A 21,673-nucleotide genomic window follows, 5' to 3' on the forward strand; every position below is an offset into this window, starting at 1 on the left:
TAATCATCCTTGTTCTATTGAATGTTACGGAAATAAAACGAGGTGTGGGTGTGATCGAGGAAAAAAAGAGAACAATTCTTCTTGGGAACGATTTTCATTGTTCATCGTTAAATTGAAGTACATCTCAATATACAAATCACATCTCCTGTTTCCTACATATATATAGTACTATATATCGCCGCTCCTCTCGCCGGAGCGCCTGATTTGTCTCTCGTTCGCAGTCGCAGCAGCAAAAAGCACCACCGCGTTTCCTGTCACAGGATCGAGCGACGTGTCAGGATTGAGACACAAAACGAATAGCATAAATAGTCTATCAATAAATAATACGGATATAAAAAACGGATATTCGCTTACGCTCCGGATAGACTTTACACAAATTTTATTTCATTTTACATTAATCGCACACTGTTCGAATATCCTTTTCTATACAATCTCGGTGAAATTATCCGTCCTATTTTTTTTTTTTTTCTTGTACACATCCGTATGTCTCTTACGATATCGATTGCTCGATATAAGTGTGATTACTTTGCTGTACGTTGTAAACTTTATCCCTTACCGTTTATATCTGATTTCGTTATTTCATCGTGTGTCTCGACCCTTACTTGTTTCCATATTATATTACAATCATCGCATGAGGGAGATTGCCGAAATGAAACGGGGACAGATGGGAGGATAAAGAAAATAGCACGCGAGAAACGCGGTCGAAATGTACTGAAGCAAGCTCGGCAGCAACATTAGCGATACAGATCACATCTCATTATGACGATGACAAGGGATGACGAGAGAATGAGAAATGATAATAATGATCATAACGGCGCTAACGCGGCAAATAGGACTAATCTCGAGATGATGAATATGATAAACGTGATTACGATGACTCTCATCTAATCAATAACTTATGACCTTGACGGTTATCATCATTTTGTCGCATTATTCACTGAGAGATCCAACGGTAGGCGAGTAGGCGAGAAGCGCACATGGAAATGATATTATGATTATAAAGAAAATTCGGTGACTTTCTAAATTCAAAAGATATCAAATAATTAATCTTATTGTTAGTCGAGATTAGAAAAACTAAATTTTAAAGGATAAAGCCAATTTTTTCGACTTTCCTTTTTTTATTCCTTTAAAAAAGTCAAAATCATTTATAAAATATTGATTAAAAATTATTAAAGCGCTTTTTGTAAAAATTATAAAAATTGGATAAAGAGAATGTACTCTTTTTTTTTCGAATTTGCATGTTACCGAACTTCCCCCGCGAATCGCGACGAGATGGATTGCGTCAACTTACTCGGGATTAGCGATTCGCTGTTTACAGATTTACCTATGATACAGACAGATTCAGTTAATCGCGCAGGAGAAGCGTTAAAATAACTCTTCGGTGAGGACAATATATAATTCGGAATGAAACGTGCTCTTACGCTAGATGTGCGTGACGAGATTAATGACATGCGATTTAGAGATCACTCAATACGTCACAAAAGTTAACATTATCTCAGTGAAAAAACAAAACGATATTATTATAAAACTTCTCGAATAAATGATTGGCGAGTGTAATTTTTCGATTCATGGTGTGCCTCGCTAATTTATCCCAGTTTCTTTTCCTTTACAACAATATGCTATATTTCACGGTAAATATTTTCTCTTATTCGTCATTCTTTTCTGTCGCGCGGTTCAACCTAAATTGATCATCAAATAATCATAAAATTTTTTCGTAATTTCGGCTTATTATATTGTTTTACTGATACATATTGTTTATATCGTTTTACTAATATATATTGTCTCATTAAAATTATTTTTTACTGCACGGCTTAAAGTACCAAGTTATAGTCAAGAACACTCATTTGGATCGCCTTGCAAAGTGTCAATCCATCTTGCCCACATATTTCACTACAAGCGATACATCGATGTGCATAATCTGAGCTTCCCGATTTGCGCGAGCGCACTTTACCTTGGTCCTTCCTTCGAGAATAGGATACATAATCATTGAGTATACATGTTCTATATGAAGAAGAATAATATCACCATATGCGCGCGCGCAGAGAGTATAATCGTGGAGTGCTCATTGAAATTTGTCACAGCCTCTGGCAGATTAAAAATAACTGATTAAAAATAAGCTACAGAGTAAAATAGTAAACACGACATCCGTTCATGATGATGATCCTTTTCACGTTTCGCGTCGTTCAACGGATTTCGAGTTTGGTATTAAAAAAGAGAAGGAGTTATTACGGTTATACAAGAAATTAATGGCTATCGAGCTATTTCTTCTGCGCTTCGTCGTCAGAAATCACCATACGAGTTGAGACTATATCCCCCGATAATTGCGACAAATTTTTTCAACACTTAGCTCACGAGCAGGACATTTGCCAACGATGCACGCGTATGTAGAGTTATCGAAATGTAAAATGTGTACGCAAAAACCCTTGTCGGTCAAAATGAGAAAGGTGCAATTACTCGTACATGTAAATCAAAGAATCGCATTACGCATGTCATTCGATGCTGCCCAACAAAAAAAAAAACACAGACTAAAAAAATACAATCCAATATCCAAGTCCAAGATCAATTTCGAGGCAAGCATGAAGTCGCGTGATATCGTCGACAGGTGCGTTTTTCATTTTTCACATATGTCGCACGATGATCGCCAGTATAATTATATGAGATCACACGCTAGATATATATGTGTCTACAGATCGCGGTTTCTTGCCATTTTTTTACGTTGATTCTTTTTCCCGATTTAACTTTCGCAGACTGATTCACAAAATATGGGCATTGATGATGTTTCTTTCGATCGTAAAAAGTATATGATAAATATCGCATACGATTATAAGCTGTATGCTGTATAAATATTTAATTTGACTGCAATTTGACGTCTTTTCGAGAAATCGTTAATCTTTCCTTTTACACATTTTCGATTGTATATCATAGCTTATCTGTAAACCGTGATTCAAAGCTCTTGATCAATGTGCACATTTATAGCGAAAGGATTATATTTATAGAAACAAAATGAAATTTAGGGCATAATAACTCTGGTACAATTTATTATATTAAATTGTCAACAATTTAGGTAAAATAATTTTGGTTAAAATGTTGTTTTATACGTATAATGCAGCTAATTGTCAGACATTTCGAGAACTTTGCTTTAATTATTTCATGATCATAGAGTAAGCGAAGGAAGAGTTATGTCAAATATTCGAATAAATATCGGGACTTACAAACTGAAGAAACTTAAATCCGACTAAATAGATTTTGTTTCTAAATTACCTACAATAATTATGTTACCATATAATTATAATATATAAAAAGCATTCTCAATCACAAAAAAGTTATTATAATTTTAGACAAATATAGTTAATTTGAAGAACGTAAGGTTTCTGGTGATTTTATACTTCATTTTTTAAGACTCTATGTCTCTTTCGAGTTTTGTCTTATCTTCGCTGTCTCTTTGTCCTTAGAAAATCATGAAGAAAATAATACAATCCCGCACACGATCATGCGTTGAGAGAAATCAGTTTCTCCGCATAAAATTACATAAATGTATACATAATTATCACGAGTCAGTCTCCAGCATGAGCGATGATGCAACTGGTAAACTTTCCAAACATGTATTGCACATATGTGGTGTGTGTGTGTGTGTGTGTGTGTGTGTGTATTTGTGTGTGTGTATGTCTGTATGTAAATATATGGATATACGCGCGTGTGTCTAAGATTATTCGGTTGCATGGTGAACGAGCGGTAAAGCAGAGGTCAAAGGATTACCGGTTTCCGGACGCGCGCTTAGGGACCGCAATAGCTGGACAGTTCGCTTATCGTGCACGCATTAAGACAGCATTCCTCGTGGATGCCTCGCGATTCCCTTCGATAGCGTCTGCCGGCGAAGGGTCCATCAAGCATCCCCCGTGCTCTTGCTCGGGGTAGGAACGGGGGAAACTCGTAAGCCAGCGGATAATCGGCCATCTCCATTTCTGAAAGAAAAGCGTGAACTTTTGTACCGATAAGGTAAAAAGATCGTATCGTCATAAACATGCTCTCTATATATATGCGTGCACCATCGATTTAACTGAACAATTTTTGCGTGCATTTTATTTTTCTTTATTCAGTACATTATGCTTCTTATTTTTTCTCATTTAAATATCTAAGAAAGTTTTGAGATTTTCGAGAAAGGTCTCTTCACAACCATTTTCAAAATCGTACCTTGGGTGCGTACGTAGTCAAAGTTGATATCTCTGTGGCCGGTACTCCCTTCTTCCCGGGCTGTAAAAGGAATCAAAATAGAATATTGTTGTTTAAAAATCTCAAAACTTTCTTAGGGATAATAAATTAGAAAAGGCACACACATACATACAATTAATTATAATTTATATGAAAAATAAGATACATTTTTTTAAATATTATAAATGAATTATAAACATAATGTCAGCAAAAATTAATTAATCTTTAAACAAGTTAGGGATCCAATTTGATAGCACGCGCACGCACACTCACACAATGCTAATTCTATATATCATATTTAATGGCAAACGCGTTGGTTTTGATTGGCACAGTTCGAATATTTTAGAAAAAAATATAGGATCTTTATATTTGCGTGTCACACAAGACATATTATTTGACATAAATGACCAGAATTTGCTTTCCACGATTGTCAATAAATCGTACAGGTACATCTAGATTTCGGTGTCAGATTATATGGATCTATTTGACTGATTAAGCTCTGCGATAAATCGCTTTATGTATCCGAAAATGCTTTATGTAAATTTTCAATATAAATTCTCACATTTGTTTTTGATGAAAATGTTAATTGAACCAGAGAATAAAAATATTACTGAAAAATGTAATGCCTCTAATTATTGGGGCGTATTTAAAAGTTGACGATTATAGAGAGTGCCTCTGTCGATTTAGATAATCCCACTCGAAAATACGTAATACGAGCTTACATGCATTATTCATCGGCGACAAAGTAGCGATTACTTGGTTAATTGTGGGTACAGAGATTGATCGTAAGCTTAATCGCTTTTCGTAGAATATCGTGCTCGAGGAGCTATTAAGAAATTGTCGGGTCTAAAGCAAAAATTCTGTCATAATTGGAAGCAACCCGTAGTCTGTAACGTTCACTTAAAGTTGTATTTAAAGTGAACATTTTAAATTACTAACTGACCTCATTCTTATATTGAGCCGTTCAATTATAAGCTCAGAACAAATTAAGCGTTATTTGTACTTTCAAACGGTTCGTTTTATATATTCATGCAATTAATATTATAATTATTAAATGTATCTTAGATAGTAAAATATTTAATGGATATTTTTATACATTTAAATAAATCTTGCGATATCCAAACATATATTTGATAATTTGACATTTGGACGGCGCGATTATCTCAGTAGTTCCATTATTAGTTCCATTATGAAATATTCGTCGTACCATCACGGGTGATGTTAATCGGGAAAGAAGGAATGCGAACAGCATTAATATTAATGACTGAATCGTTGCATTACAAAGGCAAATTTTGTAACGGAGAGACTGCCATCGTGCATGCGCGAGAAATCTTCCTGAATATTTATCTCTCAACTCTCTTCCTCTTTCTATTATTAACTTTCTAAATATTATTGACATGACTGCACGCGCGCCAAATCATTACATCGATAAATTCGAGAATGCAACTTTTGCAAATCATTTATACAATGGTCAAAGTGGAAAGTTGTCAATAATGAATATTTCATATTCTTTAAAATTATCTCTTTTTCATGATTTTTAATGACAGAATAGATGTGTGTGTGTGTATCTGTGTCTGTACTATATCAATATATTATGTTAATAAAAATAGTTCACAAATTTTTTTCTTTGACATTTATAATCTATGAATACCAATTAAAACAATATGATTAAGATTTATTATGTGAAATATGATGGAATATTAACAATGAGACACATGAAATAATCTATAAAAAAGTTGCTGATTAAACTGTCGCTTTCAGCTATAATTATGAGTGTTAAAATCTGATAAAGAAAAAATTGCGGATATTTAGGAACAAATACATTACTTAACATTGTTACACAAATTTAGTCTTTTGTTCATTAATGATCCATTACCGGTATATATATCCTATCTGTCATTTGGTATTGATGTCGGAAACAAGCAAAAAAAAATGTTTCCCGTATCGATTAGCTTTTATACTCACCTTGACCACTCTTTTTAAACATGGAATTGTACACGCCATCACAGATTATCTGCAGAGCATTAGAGAGCTTCTTGCCGCAATATTTTTGCGGCACGCTCATGGTGGGTCGCTTCGGATTAAATTGGGGGTAACCGTCCGCTTGTGCGTTTCCTGATTCCGTTGCAAGGAACGCAATGGCGATCATCATGGTCACAAGCACGTTCAATCGGTTCGCGGACATCTGAAAATAACCGTCCTCATTTAATTATGCAAACATATACACGGGACTGGATGTCATTCATATTTATAATTTTAATTTTGTTGTAATTACTTTTAATAAAAAAATAAAACTTGAAAAATTAAATTATGATAACTTAAAAAAACCAAAAGAAAGGAATATATTATATTTATATCAGGAAAATACAACTTTTGTTTATGTTGGAAACAACTTTAAAAAAGAAAAAAGAGATTATAAAATGTAAGTAAATGTGTTAATTAGAAATGAGTGGAAATTGTGGACAACGATCATTTATCGGTGTCATCACGCAGCCTTCGACTAAACGATTAAAAATGAAATTATCTGGAACACTCGCGGGCCGGACTGTTTACTAAATTAATGCCTCATTATATGTATATACTGGCGTATATCTAATGTTTAGACTCTTTATTCGACATATCAGCACAGAGATATTTATTTGGATATATTTTTCTAACTGTTCATGTAGATGACACGATGCTGTTTAAGCGTAGAAATGGACGCCACTCATCGTCCAAGAGACCTTAGTGTTGCCTCTGTTTACGTATCGGGTTTAATTAAATGCGGGTATATAGTGTCGCGGCATTCCAGCGATCGCGTAGGGTGTGCCTCTATTTTTAGATATCTCTCATTTAAATATAAATCTCGCAACGCAAGAAAGAGAGAGACAGACCGCGTATTTTCGTTCGCGCGTGTCATGCAATCGCGTCGCGACGGGAATCTTCTCCGACAGAATAAAAGAAAGAGAAGGCGCTTTTCTCTGTATGCTTTGTCCATGATAGCGACCTTTGGTCACACGTTAAGCGCCAGCATAATTATGTTACACCACAATCAAGTGGAAACCGATACGCAGAGGTCCTCTTGTTATTTTAGGGTATCGCACGTGCATGTTCATTTCGTGTCTCTTCAGATAATTTCGGAGACATACAATATATGTATTTTATCGAAGGAATGTTTGATTATATTTATGAATCAACACTGTTTCGAACAAACAGATAATTGCATGTAAATTGTATTTTGAAGAGATACAAAAGTTTTACAGTGCACAGGCATCTATATGCAAATACAAATTCTAGTAATCCAAAATAATATTTAAATTTGCTTGAGATAGGTTAATGGTACTTGTGCAATGATTCTTCAAAGATGTAGCCTCCCAATAATGACACCCTGCATGATTGGATTACAACCATATTGACTTGTTTTGTAAGCTACATTATACTCGATTAGTCACGTTATCAACGAAAATGAAAATCAGGCCAGTGACTTTGGTACGAAAACATGATGTAATACATTTAGCTAACAATAATTAACGCGTGCATTTTTTACAATGTCCAAAATTTTAAAACAAACGAGGTATTATTGATGTATGATGGTGTATTTAAAAAATTAATCATCTAGAATAAATTCGAAAAAAATTGATGTAATATCGATGATCTGTATGAGGAGATAGACATATATACATATATGTTATTTCCGTTGAATGTAAAACCGTTTGAAAGTAAAAGCTCTTGTTTTAACAAAAATGTCTAGAAAGATCAATAATTGAGCTTTGAATTAAAATGTCTTTTAAATTAATGAACAAATAATTCTTTATTATATAAATATCCTTTCGAAGCTTATTTTGTAGAGAGAAAAATTTTATTTTCAATAGTTTACAACTAAATAGTAACAACTATCTAATGTCTCGATATTTTCACTACTAGAGATCGATTCTAAATGTGTTTTTGATACAATATCATTTGTATACCGGTATTCTTTTTAACCTTGACAATGTTGGTCTAGTTTTAATTTATATAAGTTTCCGTCAAAAATATAATGCACTTTTATTTTGACGTTTCAAGGTTGATGGAACTTATTCGCGATCAATTCGCAAATGCCATATCATTAGGCCTGCCAGAGTCATTGCCGCAACAGACACATTGACTTGCCTCTTTCAAAACAAGTAACGCGAATATAGGGCAGACCACTTCTATTTCCGGCGCATCGAGGCGATAGAAATTAGCGTTCAACACCAAGCAATAACTGAAAGAAACGACGCATGTTGATGTTGAATTATCTAACATTATTTATCTTTTCCTCGCGATTAGTAGCGCTGAAAACACGCATACATTTGCAATTCGTAAGAAGCATTATTGCGCCGATGGATTGATTGAACTATTTAATTATATTTACGATTATAAAACTTTGAATATGTAAACCGAAATTAGATTTCAAACTGGATCAATACTTTGCCTTTAAAATTGGTGGATCAATTTTTATATAAGTTATTTGTAATATCTACTTTAAAATTTCTTTCTCATATATATTTTAAGATTATAAAGATTTTGCATTCTGGTACGCAAATCTTTTTTAAGTATCCAAAACAGTAATTCATCTGTAATTCTTCTTTGTCGGTTTGAAAGAAACTGCGCGATTGTCCATAATTCACTTTCGTCTGAAAAAGATTGCACGTCTCTTGAACGGCAAAATATAGAACCCGGACGAGGTAAATAACTATGTTTGTGTTTTGCGAACGCGGACAACCGAGACTCGTGGTATCTCACCGCGAAAATGATAAGCGCGATCGCAAGCCGTCGACACGCCGTGGGTGCAAAACAAATAAAAATGTATCGGCCTCATTTATCGACGATAATTAGTCCGTACATGGTATATGATATCCCGTTATTCTAAATATCCTATATCAATGCGGTAATCCAATTTGAGAGTGAGGCATTATATAATTTCTAAGAAGACTAGCTTAATTTAAAACCAGTTTTTTTTTTTTTTTATGGGAGGGAATGGAAAGTAAGGAGAGGAGAGTGGAAGATGGAAAATCTTTCGGAATGCATAAATTTAAGATATTATCTTTTATTATAGATTTAATTTAAGATATTATCTAATGCACTTTCTCGCGTGCACTCGTTTTTTTTTTTGAATATTACAATTTTGTCGATTCAGATTGACTAGTAATTTACCGATTTCTTTGAATTCGCATTATTTTGCGCATGAAGTGAGATATCAGGCCGTATCGCACCGCTTCAAATTCCCATAAAATGAGATTGAACAACAATTATACGTGTCGATAATAACGTGTATGCCGTTCATTGGCTTCTTGTCTGGCGCCTTCAATGATTGTAAACAGAGTACCGAACTACATAGATCCTCCCGTTCTCAAGAAGAGACGCATTTCATGATAGCGAAAAGTCCCGTAAATTGAAAAGAGGACTCGTTTGTCTTGATCGCTTTCCCTTTCCTCCATCAATCTGGAGCTATTCTCTTTTGATCTCTTTTCCTCTCTCTCTCTCTCTCTTGTCTGCTGTCTCTTGCAAGACTGGCGCACTTCTATTTTTGTCTTCGTCTTTTCTCTTAGTATTATCTGCGAAGTACCGCCGGCAGACACCACGAGTAACAATGTATAAACACGTGTATATAACACTCGGAAAGATACTAAACGAGCCGTACTTATACGCACTTATGAGAAAATGCACTTACGTCCGATCGAGTGCGAACCGACCAGGGGTGATCGACTTTTCCGATTAGAGCGCGATCGCGTAGGCAAGGGAACTTTTCCGCTTTCTCGCTACTATACAGACAGGTGCGAAAAAGAGTAGTTGAAAAATCCTGAGGTGCTAAATCGCCTCGGTCGCGTCATTTTGCTATCAAATCGCGTGAATTTCTCGATTAATTTTACGAAAGTCTAATTAAAAAGAAAATTATACGTTTCATAATGTGGCAACAAATGCATCTTTTGACGCGTGTATTCATTATCTTTAATTGATTTGTTATTTGTCATGTATATACAACTCCCTATATAAATAAAAATAACGATATTTTGTAAGTAAATTAATGAATATAAATGTAACATAAACTGACTATTAACTGCGCTCATTATTGTTGTTCATTTCGGCATTAATCTATATAGAAATTATATTTTATTCGGATATTTTATATAAATAAAAAAGTAAAGGGAAAAATTACGGTTATGATATGAGAGACCGAAGAATCCAAGCATTATTCTGTTGTGTGAATTACGAATGATAAAAACGTGTTTTGATTTAGTCTCGTCGGAGTTCGTCTATAACATATGTGCAATTCCCTGATTTAGAGAGCTATATGTATATATCATAATTTATATGTCTTGAAAAAATCTATCCAGTCTTATCGAACACAATCACAATTGCCAGAACGATAAATATATGTAAATATTTTAAAAATAAGTTTTTAAGAAAGATCAATATTTAATAAACTAATCGCGTAGTTCTGTCTTGACATTAAAAACAAAGATAAAAGATCACCTTTTCGAAATACTTTTCCGACATTACTAAACATGTAATTAATGATTGTAATTAATTAAACACATGTCCGTTACATACAGAATTCTATGCAATTCTATGCAGCAAAACATATTGATTAACGATAGTATACATTTATGTATTATAAATCATGCGTGAAATGTAAGTAATGGAAAAAGTGTTCTCGCGTACTTTTTATGCATATCTCAGCAATCACGAAGAAAGATTAACAAGATTAGGAGATTAACAATTAACTATCAAAGTTATGAAGATTAATTTAATTTTAATGACGCAGTACTTGCGTTAATTTCTCCGTAATCGACGCCGCGTAATTCGGGCTGACGCATAATTTAAAGAAATGAGCTGAACCAACGAGGCACTTTTAAGAGGCAGATGCACTCTCTAATAATACAATTGAACGGTACACGAGCACCAAGCATGCTGCGCTCATGTGCGTCAACTTGAGGAGGTCTCGTATAATATTTGAAACGGTTATACATTACAAGAATTAGTGGTAGCCGTTTGTGCTCGAATAATTTGAGATAATTTGCTCTTTCTTGCGATAGTTTAAAATAGTTTTAATGTGTTTTGGAAGAGATAAAACGTTCAGATAAGTCAATATATATTCAGACAACTCTACATTAAGTCAAAATATCTTATTCAGTTTTATTATCAAATGTACGAGCACAAAGTTGACTTATTTTCAACAAATATTAAGCCGTTATCAAATTGAAGTAAAATAATAATAACACTGCATATTTAATGCGATAAATTTAACTCAAAGAGATATTGAAAATTTACAGTAATTTCAAACAGAATAATAATTTTATATATATACTTGAATAGAGTCTTTATAGGTACAGTATATTTCAATGAAGCATTGTTTTATATTACGCCAGTTGTAACTCCACCCACAGATGGGAGCTGTGTCAGATATATCAATTTTCCCATAATAGTTAAATTTAATTGTGGGAATAAAAAATATGTTTTCTATCTTTTTTTCATCCGTGCCAAAAATACGAATAATTAAATACTAGAATTGAGTAATAAAATGAGCACGCGTATCGAACGGATCTATCTTCAGCTCTCACGGAAGAGAGAGTATTCTCTTTCTCGGATATTATAATTAGTTTTTACGCAGCAGAGAGCACATCTTTCCGATAAGAACGGCATTAAAGGCAAAAGGAGCTGACAGGATGTGAGAGACTTACTGAGTACGGTGAGGTAAAACACGGATCACAAGGCGATTTCTCTATCACACGGGGTAGTATCACAGTCTGGCACTTTTTCTCGGACAACGCCGGACAATGTCGCGGACGCAGCAGGTGAGATGTAATCACGATGACGATCGTAACGACGATAGCGTGGCTGGTTTCTCTCATGGGGAAACGATCATGAAATACTCCGTAGACGATAACGGGCCACCGTCTCGAGACAATGCTCGACAATGCTTCTCGGCAAAATCAACCCTTCCCACTGTCTGGGATGCATTGATGCCCGTCCACGAGCACTTTGTGCGTCTTTTTTTTCTCCTCGTTTTTCTTTATTTTCTATCCCAAAAGTAATTGCAATCGATCGGTCGATAGCAGGGGACCCGTCCGCGGTTGTCCCGGCCAAAGCGTCGTGCGACTCTTGTGTATGTGCGATCTGGATTCTTTGGTTCTCCAGGTCCACACCGATCTCGCAGGCTCGTCAGAGCTAAAGATGACACAATGTACACTAGTTAATATTCTTAGCTCGGTATTTAGGTTTCGTGGATCACAGCCGTGTACTTTTTCCCTCTCTCGGAACTTTTTCTACGACAAAAATATTCCCGATGCAGTTGCGCGTTCTTTATTTTTAGTGAGATCCTCGGGTATATCTCGTTCGATCCTGGTTTGATACTTCGTTAATGATCTCGTTATGCCTCGAACCAAAGGATCTCTCTTTACAGTCTGATAGAATCGGCAGGTGGTAATCGATGACGCGAGCACAGATCCGATGCTTCTCTTTGAGAAGATCGACGAGGCACGTCTGGACCGCTCGGTCGCCGACGAGCGTCTCAGGCTCTTCCGACTGGGAACGTGCGGTCACGTTTCTGACAATGCCAGCCTGATTGACCGCAATTGTCACGAAGACCTGTCCCCAGAGAGAGGTTCGGTTCTCCGTCTCGGTAGAAGGTTGCTGATGAACTAGTATAAGGTGGCTCGTATCATCCCTCTCTTTCTCTTTCTCTCTCTCTCTCTCTCTCTCTTTCTTCTCCCGTGCTTGCTGTCCTTTAAGTGTGGTCGGGGGATAGCAAGAAAGAAAGCAAACAGATTGAGGAGGGAGAGTGACGAGTGAGGGAAACAATCGGTCTCAAGAAAAGCGACGTGTGTCTTATTTCTGTATTCTATCGAAGATTGAATGCAGATCACACATCATCGTTTAACCGTTAATTGGGTGACGTGAGTGCTTAAAGATTGGCACTACGTGTAATCTGCTTGATCGAATTATATTTAAGATATAGTTAATATATTAACATCTTTCTTTCATTGTCGTATATACAAAAATGAGCAAGAAAGCATATATATGATACATGTACATTGCAATAGAAAAATCTCCATATATATAAGAAAATCTCCTATCTTGTTGCTCGGGAAAGATATCAAGCTGGCTATCGTGCAAAAGAAATAATCACAAGTTACCTCTTTTCATACACGCGCGAATTTATTTTCGCAAGCAAAAGATGAATTACTTTTTACTATTGCCATTTATATTTCTGAGAAATAGATATATAAATATTTGTAATATAATTGTGATGTAAATTTTAATTTTAATATTTATTATTATATAATTACATCTATTTTCACGATTTGCTAATTAATAAAAAAAAAATAAGCGATTCGCCGGATCAAAGTTTAGGTGAGCTGTCAGCCTAATTCGAAACAAAACCATCTTGCGATTAATAAACTATAATCGCGAAATCGATAAATTAATACAAATAGAAATAAGACTGTTCGATGAAAAAGTGTATTTGCGATTAAGGAAAAATTTCCACGATAGACGATGATTATGATAAGCGAATCCGCGGTGTGACTGCACTCATCGTTAATACGAATTAATTTCTCTTGTTCCTCCGTCTCTCTACTCTCTTCGCCAGATCACCCTCTCTTTCTTTCTCTCGCGGTTGATCGGGAAGAATTCGGGGGGTCGTAGCGTCTACAAACGATCGCCTTCAAATTGCATGACCTTTATCGAGAGGGGTCGTGTACACGAGAGGTGAGGAGACATGCGAGATAAAAGCCGCCGGCCGGCCGGTCGGACGGAGTTTCTCGTTCTTTTTGTCCCGCATTCTTCCAGCCTCCGCAGACGGCCAATTGTGTCTGGACAGTTGTCTGCGAACACGTGCCACAGCCAGATCGTACGGATGTACTCTCATTGTCAGTGCATTCTCCTCGGTGCGATCGTCACTGTTTGCCGCACCGCGGGCAGAAACGCGTCTTTTTCACACACATGTTCCATGTAGCATAAAATCACGTAAGTTGTAAACGTTCTATTAAGTTACGAGGTATTCAATATATAAATAATAATTATCTCTTTCGGATTTAAATATAAAGAATAACATAGCCTTTACACGATAATTTATAATAATGACTCTGGTAAATGAGTTTAAAAGCTGTCGAGATTTTTCTCTAAGCGCGCGAAATCTTTCGATATTCTTAGCGACTGTACTTCTTCTATGAGACTTTACTCCCTGATAACGATCTCGATCTGCGAGTACTTGCTCTAACTGCCCTCTCCTTAAACGATCACAAGTCCTGCAATTGAGTCAACGAAATAACGCTATACGCGGGCAATTGTCTTCGTAAGCGGAAAGTACTGCTGTCCTACTTCCATCGGCCAGCCCTAATGGAACCCATTACTAAGCACGTGATCAGAAACTAGCGATTTTCTGCGCAGGAATAAAAATCTCGCGAGTCTCGAAAATAATAACGCGGTCTTTAATACTTAGCAAACTTATATCTCTCGAGAATAGAATAATTGGCAGACATTACATACTAATAGATAGTAGTAATCCTAATTTGTATTTTCAATCCCATGAAACATACCAAAATATAATACTTATGATTTAATAATGATAAAAATGTACTAGCAATTGAATTATTTTGGATATATATAAATTTTATTATTATAATTGAATATATATAATTAAATATAATACAAATATAATATATTTTTTCAAAAAAAAAATTAAAAATATTTTAAATAGAATTATGGTTAATTCTGCTAGTTAATACGTAGCGCAATATACTGGCGAAATAATTGAGGACAGTTTATTAAATTGGGAAAGTAGAGAGTCTCTTTCGCGAGCTATTTTCTAAGAAATAAACTTGGAAATAAATGTATAAAAACGTGATTTTATGATAAGTTAATCGTAAGGCATTGCGGTAATACGAAGAATCTTCAGGTATATCGTGGTTCGCGTGACGTTAGTCATTCGCTACCCTGATTTATCCAGTCAAGCTTTTTTCACAACGTAGTGAAGTGCATATACCTTTTCTTCTCTCACATACTTATATCTAACACAACTTTAGATCGTTTTATTCACTATGCATTAACTTTTTTACAAAGGGTTGCTATATGAAAATCACATGTCTAGTGATGCATATAGTGCATGACTATCAAAAATAATATGTATTTATTTTAATTTAATTTTGCTATCAATTTTTTATTAATTTTCTAAATTTATTATTAAAAAAATCTTCATTACTAGTATTTTCTTTAGATTATAAGAGATATATCCTGATATATATCCCGAAGAATATAAGACACCCTCTTTTCGGATTCACTCTCACGATTAACTGTTTGAAACTAAAATAGATCCGTTCGTCGTCTTATTCTTAGATAGATATGTAAATAAGCAGCCTTGTCCGTGGCTGTTATTTGCTGCTTTTATTTTCATTTTTATCAATTTACTTTTTTCGAATTTGCGTCGAAATCGCGTTATGTAAACTTGGATTTATAACAATAGACTGTAGAGAAATTTCCTCGAAATATATGACATTAAGTAAGGGAACTTTTACGCACACGCTCGATTAATTGCGATTACGACAAAGACTGAAGAAAAAATACCGAGACACCTTATATGACGCGGTCAACGATCGTGATCGATAAAGGCTAGCGTGGCTTTCACTCGTGACATTAGCATCGTATACATATAGTTGGCTTTGCTCTGATATTTGTTTGTAAGAAATCGCATGGTGCGATGCACAATATTTATTGCCTGAACGAGCAGCCTGCATCATAAATATCGGAAGAAGTTTGCAAGATTCAGTAGACACAGAGACGACGAGAGTATTATCCGTATAAAAAAAAATTATGACATACCGGAATATAAATATTAAATGTGTTACGAAATAAAAGTAAACGATAAAGAGATAATGACGCAAATAAAAATAAATAAAAGTCGAATAAAACGCATTTTTATCAATGATGACGTTATTGGCAACTAGTTTGAAATCTTTAATTATCTTCACAAGAGCGACATCAAATCTTATTCACTCATAACATTTAATATTACGTCAATTTATTGTAAATGTAAAATATATCTATGATATTTGAATTTAACAATGTCAAAATGATAGACCAATGTATAAATTCTAAATATGTACTTTATGCTGTCAAATTTTGATATTACAAAAATTATATCATTATAGTGTAAAAAAAATTAATATTTTAAGTACACATATTTATAATTAAATAAAAATTAACGGGAATGTTGTTTTATTTGCGAATAAGATACAAAGACGCGAAAAGATCAATCTCAAAATGAACTATGTAACTCAGATCTTAATCGCGCCTAATTGCCGTTTGATATACGATCAAAGATCGATAAGTATACATGCGTGTATGTATTTCACAACACTGTGTGATTCGTCCCTACCTGCGCGGGATAAAAGGTGGCGAAAGATCGGCGTGGTACTTACCGTACACACGTGCCGGTGATTGTTACTCGATGGATGCGTGTGCGTCTTATGGTGGCCGAAAAGGTGGCCGCCTCCCTTATAAACACTCAGCTCGACAGTGGTAATACTGAGTAACGGAGACGTGTTCATTAAGCACCGGCTTACCTGTCAACTTCCCTTAATCGCGCGGCACACGGCTAATGCCGCCTGCATACGGAAGGCCGTGCGGTCAACCGTGAACTGCCTCCTACAACCCTCATTTTGCACCCTCGCGCCGGCCGATTTCGGTCCACGGATTCAAGAAAGGGTCGCCGTTACTTATGTTCCACAATAGGGAACCGCGCGATGACGTTCAATTAGGCAATGCATTTGTGTATTTTTCTGCTGTTATTTTATTTATTTAAGCTATTAATCAATTTTAGTAACCCTGACATAAGACTATCATACATATGATTTTGTAGTTGATACCTAAACTCATAATCTAACAACGTTAAACAAAAGATATTATAGATAATATCTAAGGATATACATATATGTGTTTTTCTGCATTTAGTTAATTATATATTGTATTTCCCTGCTCTTCTGCTTTTCCACATGTTTTAACATACAATTCAAAATACTTTTTCGAACATTATGAACTTTGTCCTATCTGTGAAATATTCTATATTTCTTACAACTTAAATACTTAATAACTAATCTCTAGAACATAATATCGACACAGCTATTTAATAATATACAGTACCAAATGACATCTCCAAAACGCCTCGTATAAAAGTGTCTCTTAAATCTCTATGACATTCGATGGCAGGGGTGAGGGGGAATAGACTCTGTCCTAAATATTAAATCAGATGTTAAAAATAAGATATTTTTCATGGAATCGTTAGATCGGAAATTTTTCGATCCCCCTAAAATAGCTCTCCGAAATGGAATTTTTAAGTGGAACACCGGCGTCGCTTTTACAGACGCTCGGGCTGAACCGGCGTGACTTACCAAGGACATTGTTTTCGATTAGAACAGAATTTCGCGAGCTATAATGGGTCAATGAGCGTCTTCAGGCTTCCTGGGCGGTGCGGCGCGGCTCGTCGCGTCGCGAAGTCGCTCGGTCCAGCAAGCGGTCGTCTCGAGGTCGATTAACGTGTTAACCTTCACGTCCAGTTACCAGTTCATCGGATTTCGCAGGCAATACGGAATCTAATTTAGTTGTTCTTAATATAGATTCTAATAATTGAGATCCATTTAGAAAATTCGACAATGTAAATCCCGCTCGAAGCATCAACCAGTGTTGCGTGTCTTTGATAGAATAGTGTTTACGAACGAAGGATTCGGCCGAGTAAAAACAGCGCATTTGTCCGCATTCTTTCGTGATTCATATGATTTAAAAATCAGACAAGAAGTTTTAAAATTTTATATAACATGATTTTTGACTGTAATTAATAATAATTCTTCCTTCCTCCTCAAGTTTAATTTTATATGAATAAATTCTCCAAATATTTTTGCATATCTTTTTTTATCAATCTTTAGAAAAAGATATCCATTGTTCTCCAAGTAAAATATAATATATTTTAACTTGCAATATGATGTCTGAAAAAGTTTCTGAAATAAATCTAACATTTTTCAGTGTCACGGATATAATGTAAATATTTTTAAAAAATTAAACACTTTTTGGAAATTAATGTATTAAATTAAAATTGATTTTTAAAAAAGACATGATAAAAATAATATATATTTAATATAATATATGTGTGTAAACTTAAGTAACAAAAAAAAATAATTTTGTACTCATGTACATATTTCCCGTATATGGAAATTATAAAATAAGAAATAAAATTGGGAGTAATTCGCAAGCACCCTATATATTGTAAACTTCGCGTTTTCATTTCCATATTTATCGGACGGAGCTTTTTTACATCACATACACACACCAATGCGTTAATATGTTTCGTCCGTGGGTGAGGGGCGTGATAGGGTAAAAGTCTTGTAACTTTCACATGCATGTTGTATGATGTTTCAACAGTCTGGCATCCGATGAACATGAAAGCCAGCTTGATTCATTACTTTGCTACTTTATAACCCGCAATGGCTTGCTTTCGTGCTGCAATCGATAAGTTGCAGGTAATGCATGGACTAAATTGACGATCGGGCGATGACCTTTCGAACAAGCTTTGAAAAAAGTGATAAATATTATCTATATGTTTATAAAACTTCGGATACTACAAAATCGATAAGCATAATTGAGATTTGATTTTTACTATAATATCGTTAGGATATAAATCTTTTTCTATATGTGTAGCTATATACCTAGAACATGTCTTTTAAAGAGTTCATAAAGTTTAAAATTAATATTAATAAAGATATAATAGCTTTTGAAAATAGATTATAAATTACAAATATTATATAATATTAGTTGTAACAAAAGCGTATAGTATTTACTTCGAATTGCTGTTTACATTTGTTTCTCAAATAATCGTATATGGTTTGAAAATATGGGAATTGAAGGAAAAGTGGAGATACGTACAAATAAAATATAAAAAATGCACAATTTTAAATATATTTTATAAAATGTCCTATTTTTATACAGCATATAAAACAATACTCTGTATTTATTTTATATTCACACATTAGCTCTATATGACTGTACCACCATCTTTCGTTATATGCATATAACTTTACAGTATTCGGCGGATTTTACATTAATACTATGACAACGCGCTGTCCTTTGTCTGCTTCATTCCTTGCTTGCCGCTGATCGTTGCGGCGGCACTCTGATTGAACTGGTCGGACGTCGTATGTTTCGAGCTGTGTTTCTGCGTGATATCTAACTTCGTTATATCAGCGCTTATAACTCTATCGAAAACCCTGTCCGTGGTAGGTTCCACGATATTACTCAATACAGGGACTGTCGCTTGTTTGGGACTCTGTTCTTTTGTTTCCGTCGTACTGGCACCACTCATCGCTCGGGCAGGTTTTGATGGACCCTTTAAATGTATAATGTGATTATTCAGGGAATCGGTATTGCTCTGCTTACTTCCTATGTGATTGTGAACTGTCGCGTGATTCGCAAAAACGGACTCGGTCTTTCCTATAAACTGTCCGTTTGACGGCTCGACGGTATTGAAGGGTCTGTCCTTCACGTTACTGCTCCAAAAGGAATCATCGAAAACGTCGGTATCGCGCTGATCCGGTGGTAGACGACTAATACGAGTTCTCACGATCGAAAGATGCCTCTGCACGTAATCCTGATGTGGTGCTAGAGCGGCTGCGTGTTCCAGACACTGCGCTGCTAAACCCAATTTACCTCGTTCCACCATCACGACGCATAAATTATGCAATCCTTGAATATTGGTAGGATCCAGTTGTAATATTCTGCGATAACACTGAAATACAATAAAGTAAACATTAATGGAATTGTCGATACAAATAATTGTCTCTATTGTTGTTTGCGTGTATAATATATAAGATCTCTGCATGTTGTGTAAATTTTAATAAAAAAATTTAAAAGTTGCGCGTAATATCTTACATTTTCCGCAGCATCTAAATCCTTTATGTTATTGATATAAATGTCTCCCAAAAGGATTAGGCCTTTTACATGATCCGGATGAAACCTGACCAATTGATTCAGAAACGGTGCCGCTTCGAGTGGACGCTGCTCATCTGCCAATAGTAATGCGAGATTGAACAGCGCAGAACGGAAGTCTTCCTTCAATGCAACGGCATTGCGGAACCAACGCTCCGCGCTAGCACTATCGTGATCATCCATGGCCAACATCCCCAAATTGAAATGTACACGCTCGTTATTGGAATCCTATAATTAGGTAATAGATGATAAATTTGTGTTAATAATATAATTAAAGTTTTATGATTTGAAAAAAGTAGAACATCTAACCATACCTTCCGTAAAAGCTTCAGAAGTCTCTCTCTAGCTACTTTACGTAATTCTGCTCGTCCCAACTCTTGAAGTAATATAGCAGAGTTCAGTAATGCTTGTTCATGCTCTGGATCAAACTCTAAAGCTTTGTCCAAGTATGCCAAAGCTTGGGATGCTTTTCCTTGTTCCAAAAATACAACACCAAGCTGTAGAAATGTCAATCATATATATATTTAATTTTTTAATAATGTCTAGTCTTGTTTTAGCATTAAAAAAAAATAATGTATTTATGTGTATTTCTTTTTTAACAATTCAATACCTACATTATAATAGATATCAGGATTATTACTGTCGTAAAATAGTGCTCGCTCATAAACTTCTTGAGCTTCCTTTGTACGATTAAGTTTAATTAAAACATCACCGCGATTAATATATGCTTGAGTATAATCCGCGCGCATACTGATCGCTTGTCTGTATAATAAATCAGCCTCTTCTAATCTAGTAGCATTTTTAGCTATTAAGTTGGCTAAATTAACAAACACATTTAAATGATTTGGTGCTATACGCGCTTGGTAAGATTCTCCCGGTTTCGCTTTTGGTAATAATGACTTGGCCTAGAAAAAACAAAAAAATATATATATGAAAATACAAGTTAAATCGATAAAGTTAGATAAGTTTGCATAAATTCAGTGATGTTAATTACTTTTAAATACGCGTCTTCAGCTTCCTTGAACATTTTCAGATGATTATATGTTCGTCCAACATTAATGTGTGCTCCGATATCATCACCTTGAACTTGTACAGCCATATTAAAAAAATTTAATGCTTCTTTAAAACGACCTTGGCTTTCCAATGCGTGGCCTACGTTATTAAATAATTTGGCATTTCTTTCGTTCACTTTCAAGCCGGACATGAATATCGAATATTCATCTAACCAATCGTAATTTCTAACAAATGTTTTCGTCGTATGCGCTGCCAGAAGCGTTATAAGTAAAAATAGCACCAATTTCTTGCATCTAAAAAAGATGATATATATATTTACATAGTTAAATATATTCTCTATGCTCCACAAAAGAGAGTCATCTATACAAATTGAATTACAGTTCACAGACGAATCAACTTACTTCTTGTCTGCTAAAATGCTCCATCCATATCCAATAAGCATGCAAAACCCCATGGATGGTGCGTACAACACTCTTTT

At 35.0% G+C, this 21,673-nt stretch overlaps 2 protein-coding genes across 5 annotated transcripts in view; both read right to left on the minus strand.

Annotated features, from left to right (window-relative positions):
* Positions 1-452: 452 nt before the first annotated feature.
* On the minus strand, positions 453-16,884 carry LOC115238986 (LIRP). Of its 3 annotated transcripts, none has more exons than XM_029813265.1 (4): positions 16,629-16,884; positions 6,175-6,394; positions 4,192-4,251; positions 453-3,962 (listed from the first exon to the last, which is right to left on the minus strand). In XM_029813265.1, exons 1-4 carry the CDS (start codon positions 16,755-16,757, stop codon positions 3,775-3,777), a joined length of 597 nt encoding a protein of 198 aa, XP_029669125.1. In that variant the 5' UTR covers positions 16,758-16,884; the 3' UTR covers positions 453-3,774. The 3 variants fall into 3 exon arrangements, with proteins under 3 accessions (XP_029669125.1, XP_029669117.1, XP_029669133.1); XM_029813257.1 differs by lacking the exon at positions 16,629-16,884 and adding an exon at positions 11,892-12,848; XM_029813273.1 differs by lacking the exons at positions 4,192-4,251; positions 16,629-16,884 and adding an exon at positions 11,892-12,852.
* Positions 16,885-19,192: 2,308 nt separating this feature from the next.
* The window catches only part of LOC115239011 (protein O-mannosyl-transferase TMTC3-like), a 6,332-nt gene continuing 3,851 nt past the window's right edge, over positions 19,193-21,673 (minus strand). Inside the window, exons 9-14 of one of the 2 annotated variants that reach the window (XM_029813306.1) lie at positions 21,597-21,672; positions 21,176-21,488; positions 20,796-21,086; positions 20,496-20,678; positions 20,125-20,409; positions 19,193-19,981 (exon numbers count right to left, since the gene is read on the minus strand). In XM_029813306.1, the coding sequence (XP_029669166.1) occupies positions 19,304-19,981; positions 20,125-20,409; positions 20,496-20,678; positions 20,796-21,086; positions 21,176-21,488; positions 21,597-21,672 (1,826 nt within the window). In that variant the 3' untranslated portion in view covers positions 19,193-19,303. The remainder of the gene's footprint in view (positions 19,982-20,124; positions 20,410-20,495; positions 20,679-20,795; positions 21,087-21,175; positions 21,489-21,596; position 21,673) is intronic. The other variant, XM_029813298.1, reaches the window with a different exon arrangement.

This window comes from Formica exsecta, unplaced genomic scaffold (genome assembly GCF_003651465.1).
Source record: "Formica exsecta isolate Colony F162 unplaced genomic scaffold, ASM365146v1 scaffold116, whole genome shotgun sequence".
Taxonomy (NCBI): Eukaryota; Metazoa; Arthropoda; class Insecta; order Hymenoptera; family Formicidae; genus Formica; species Formica exsecta.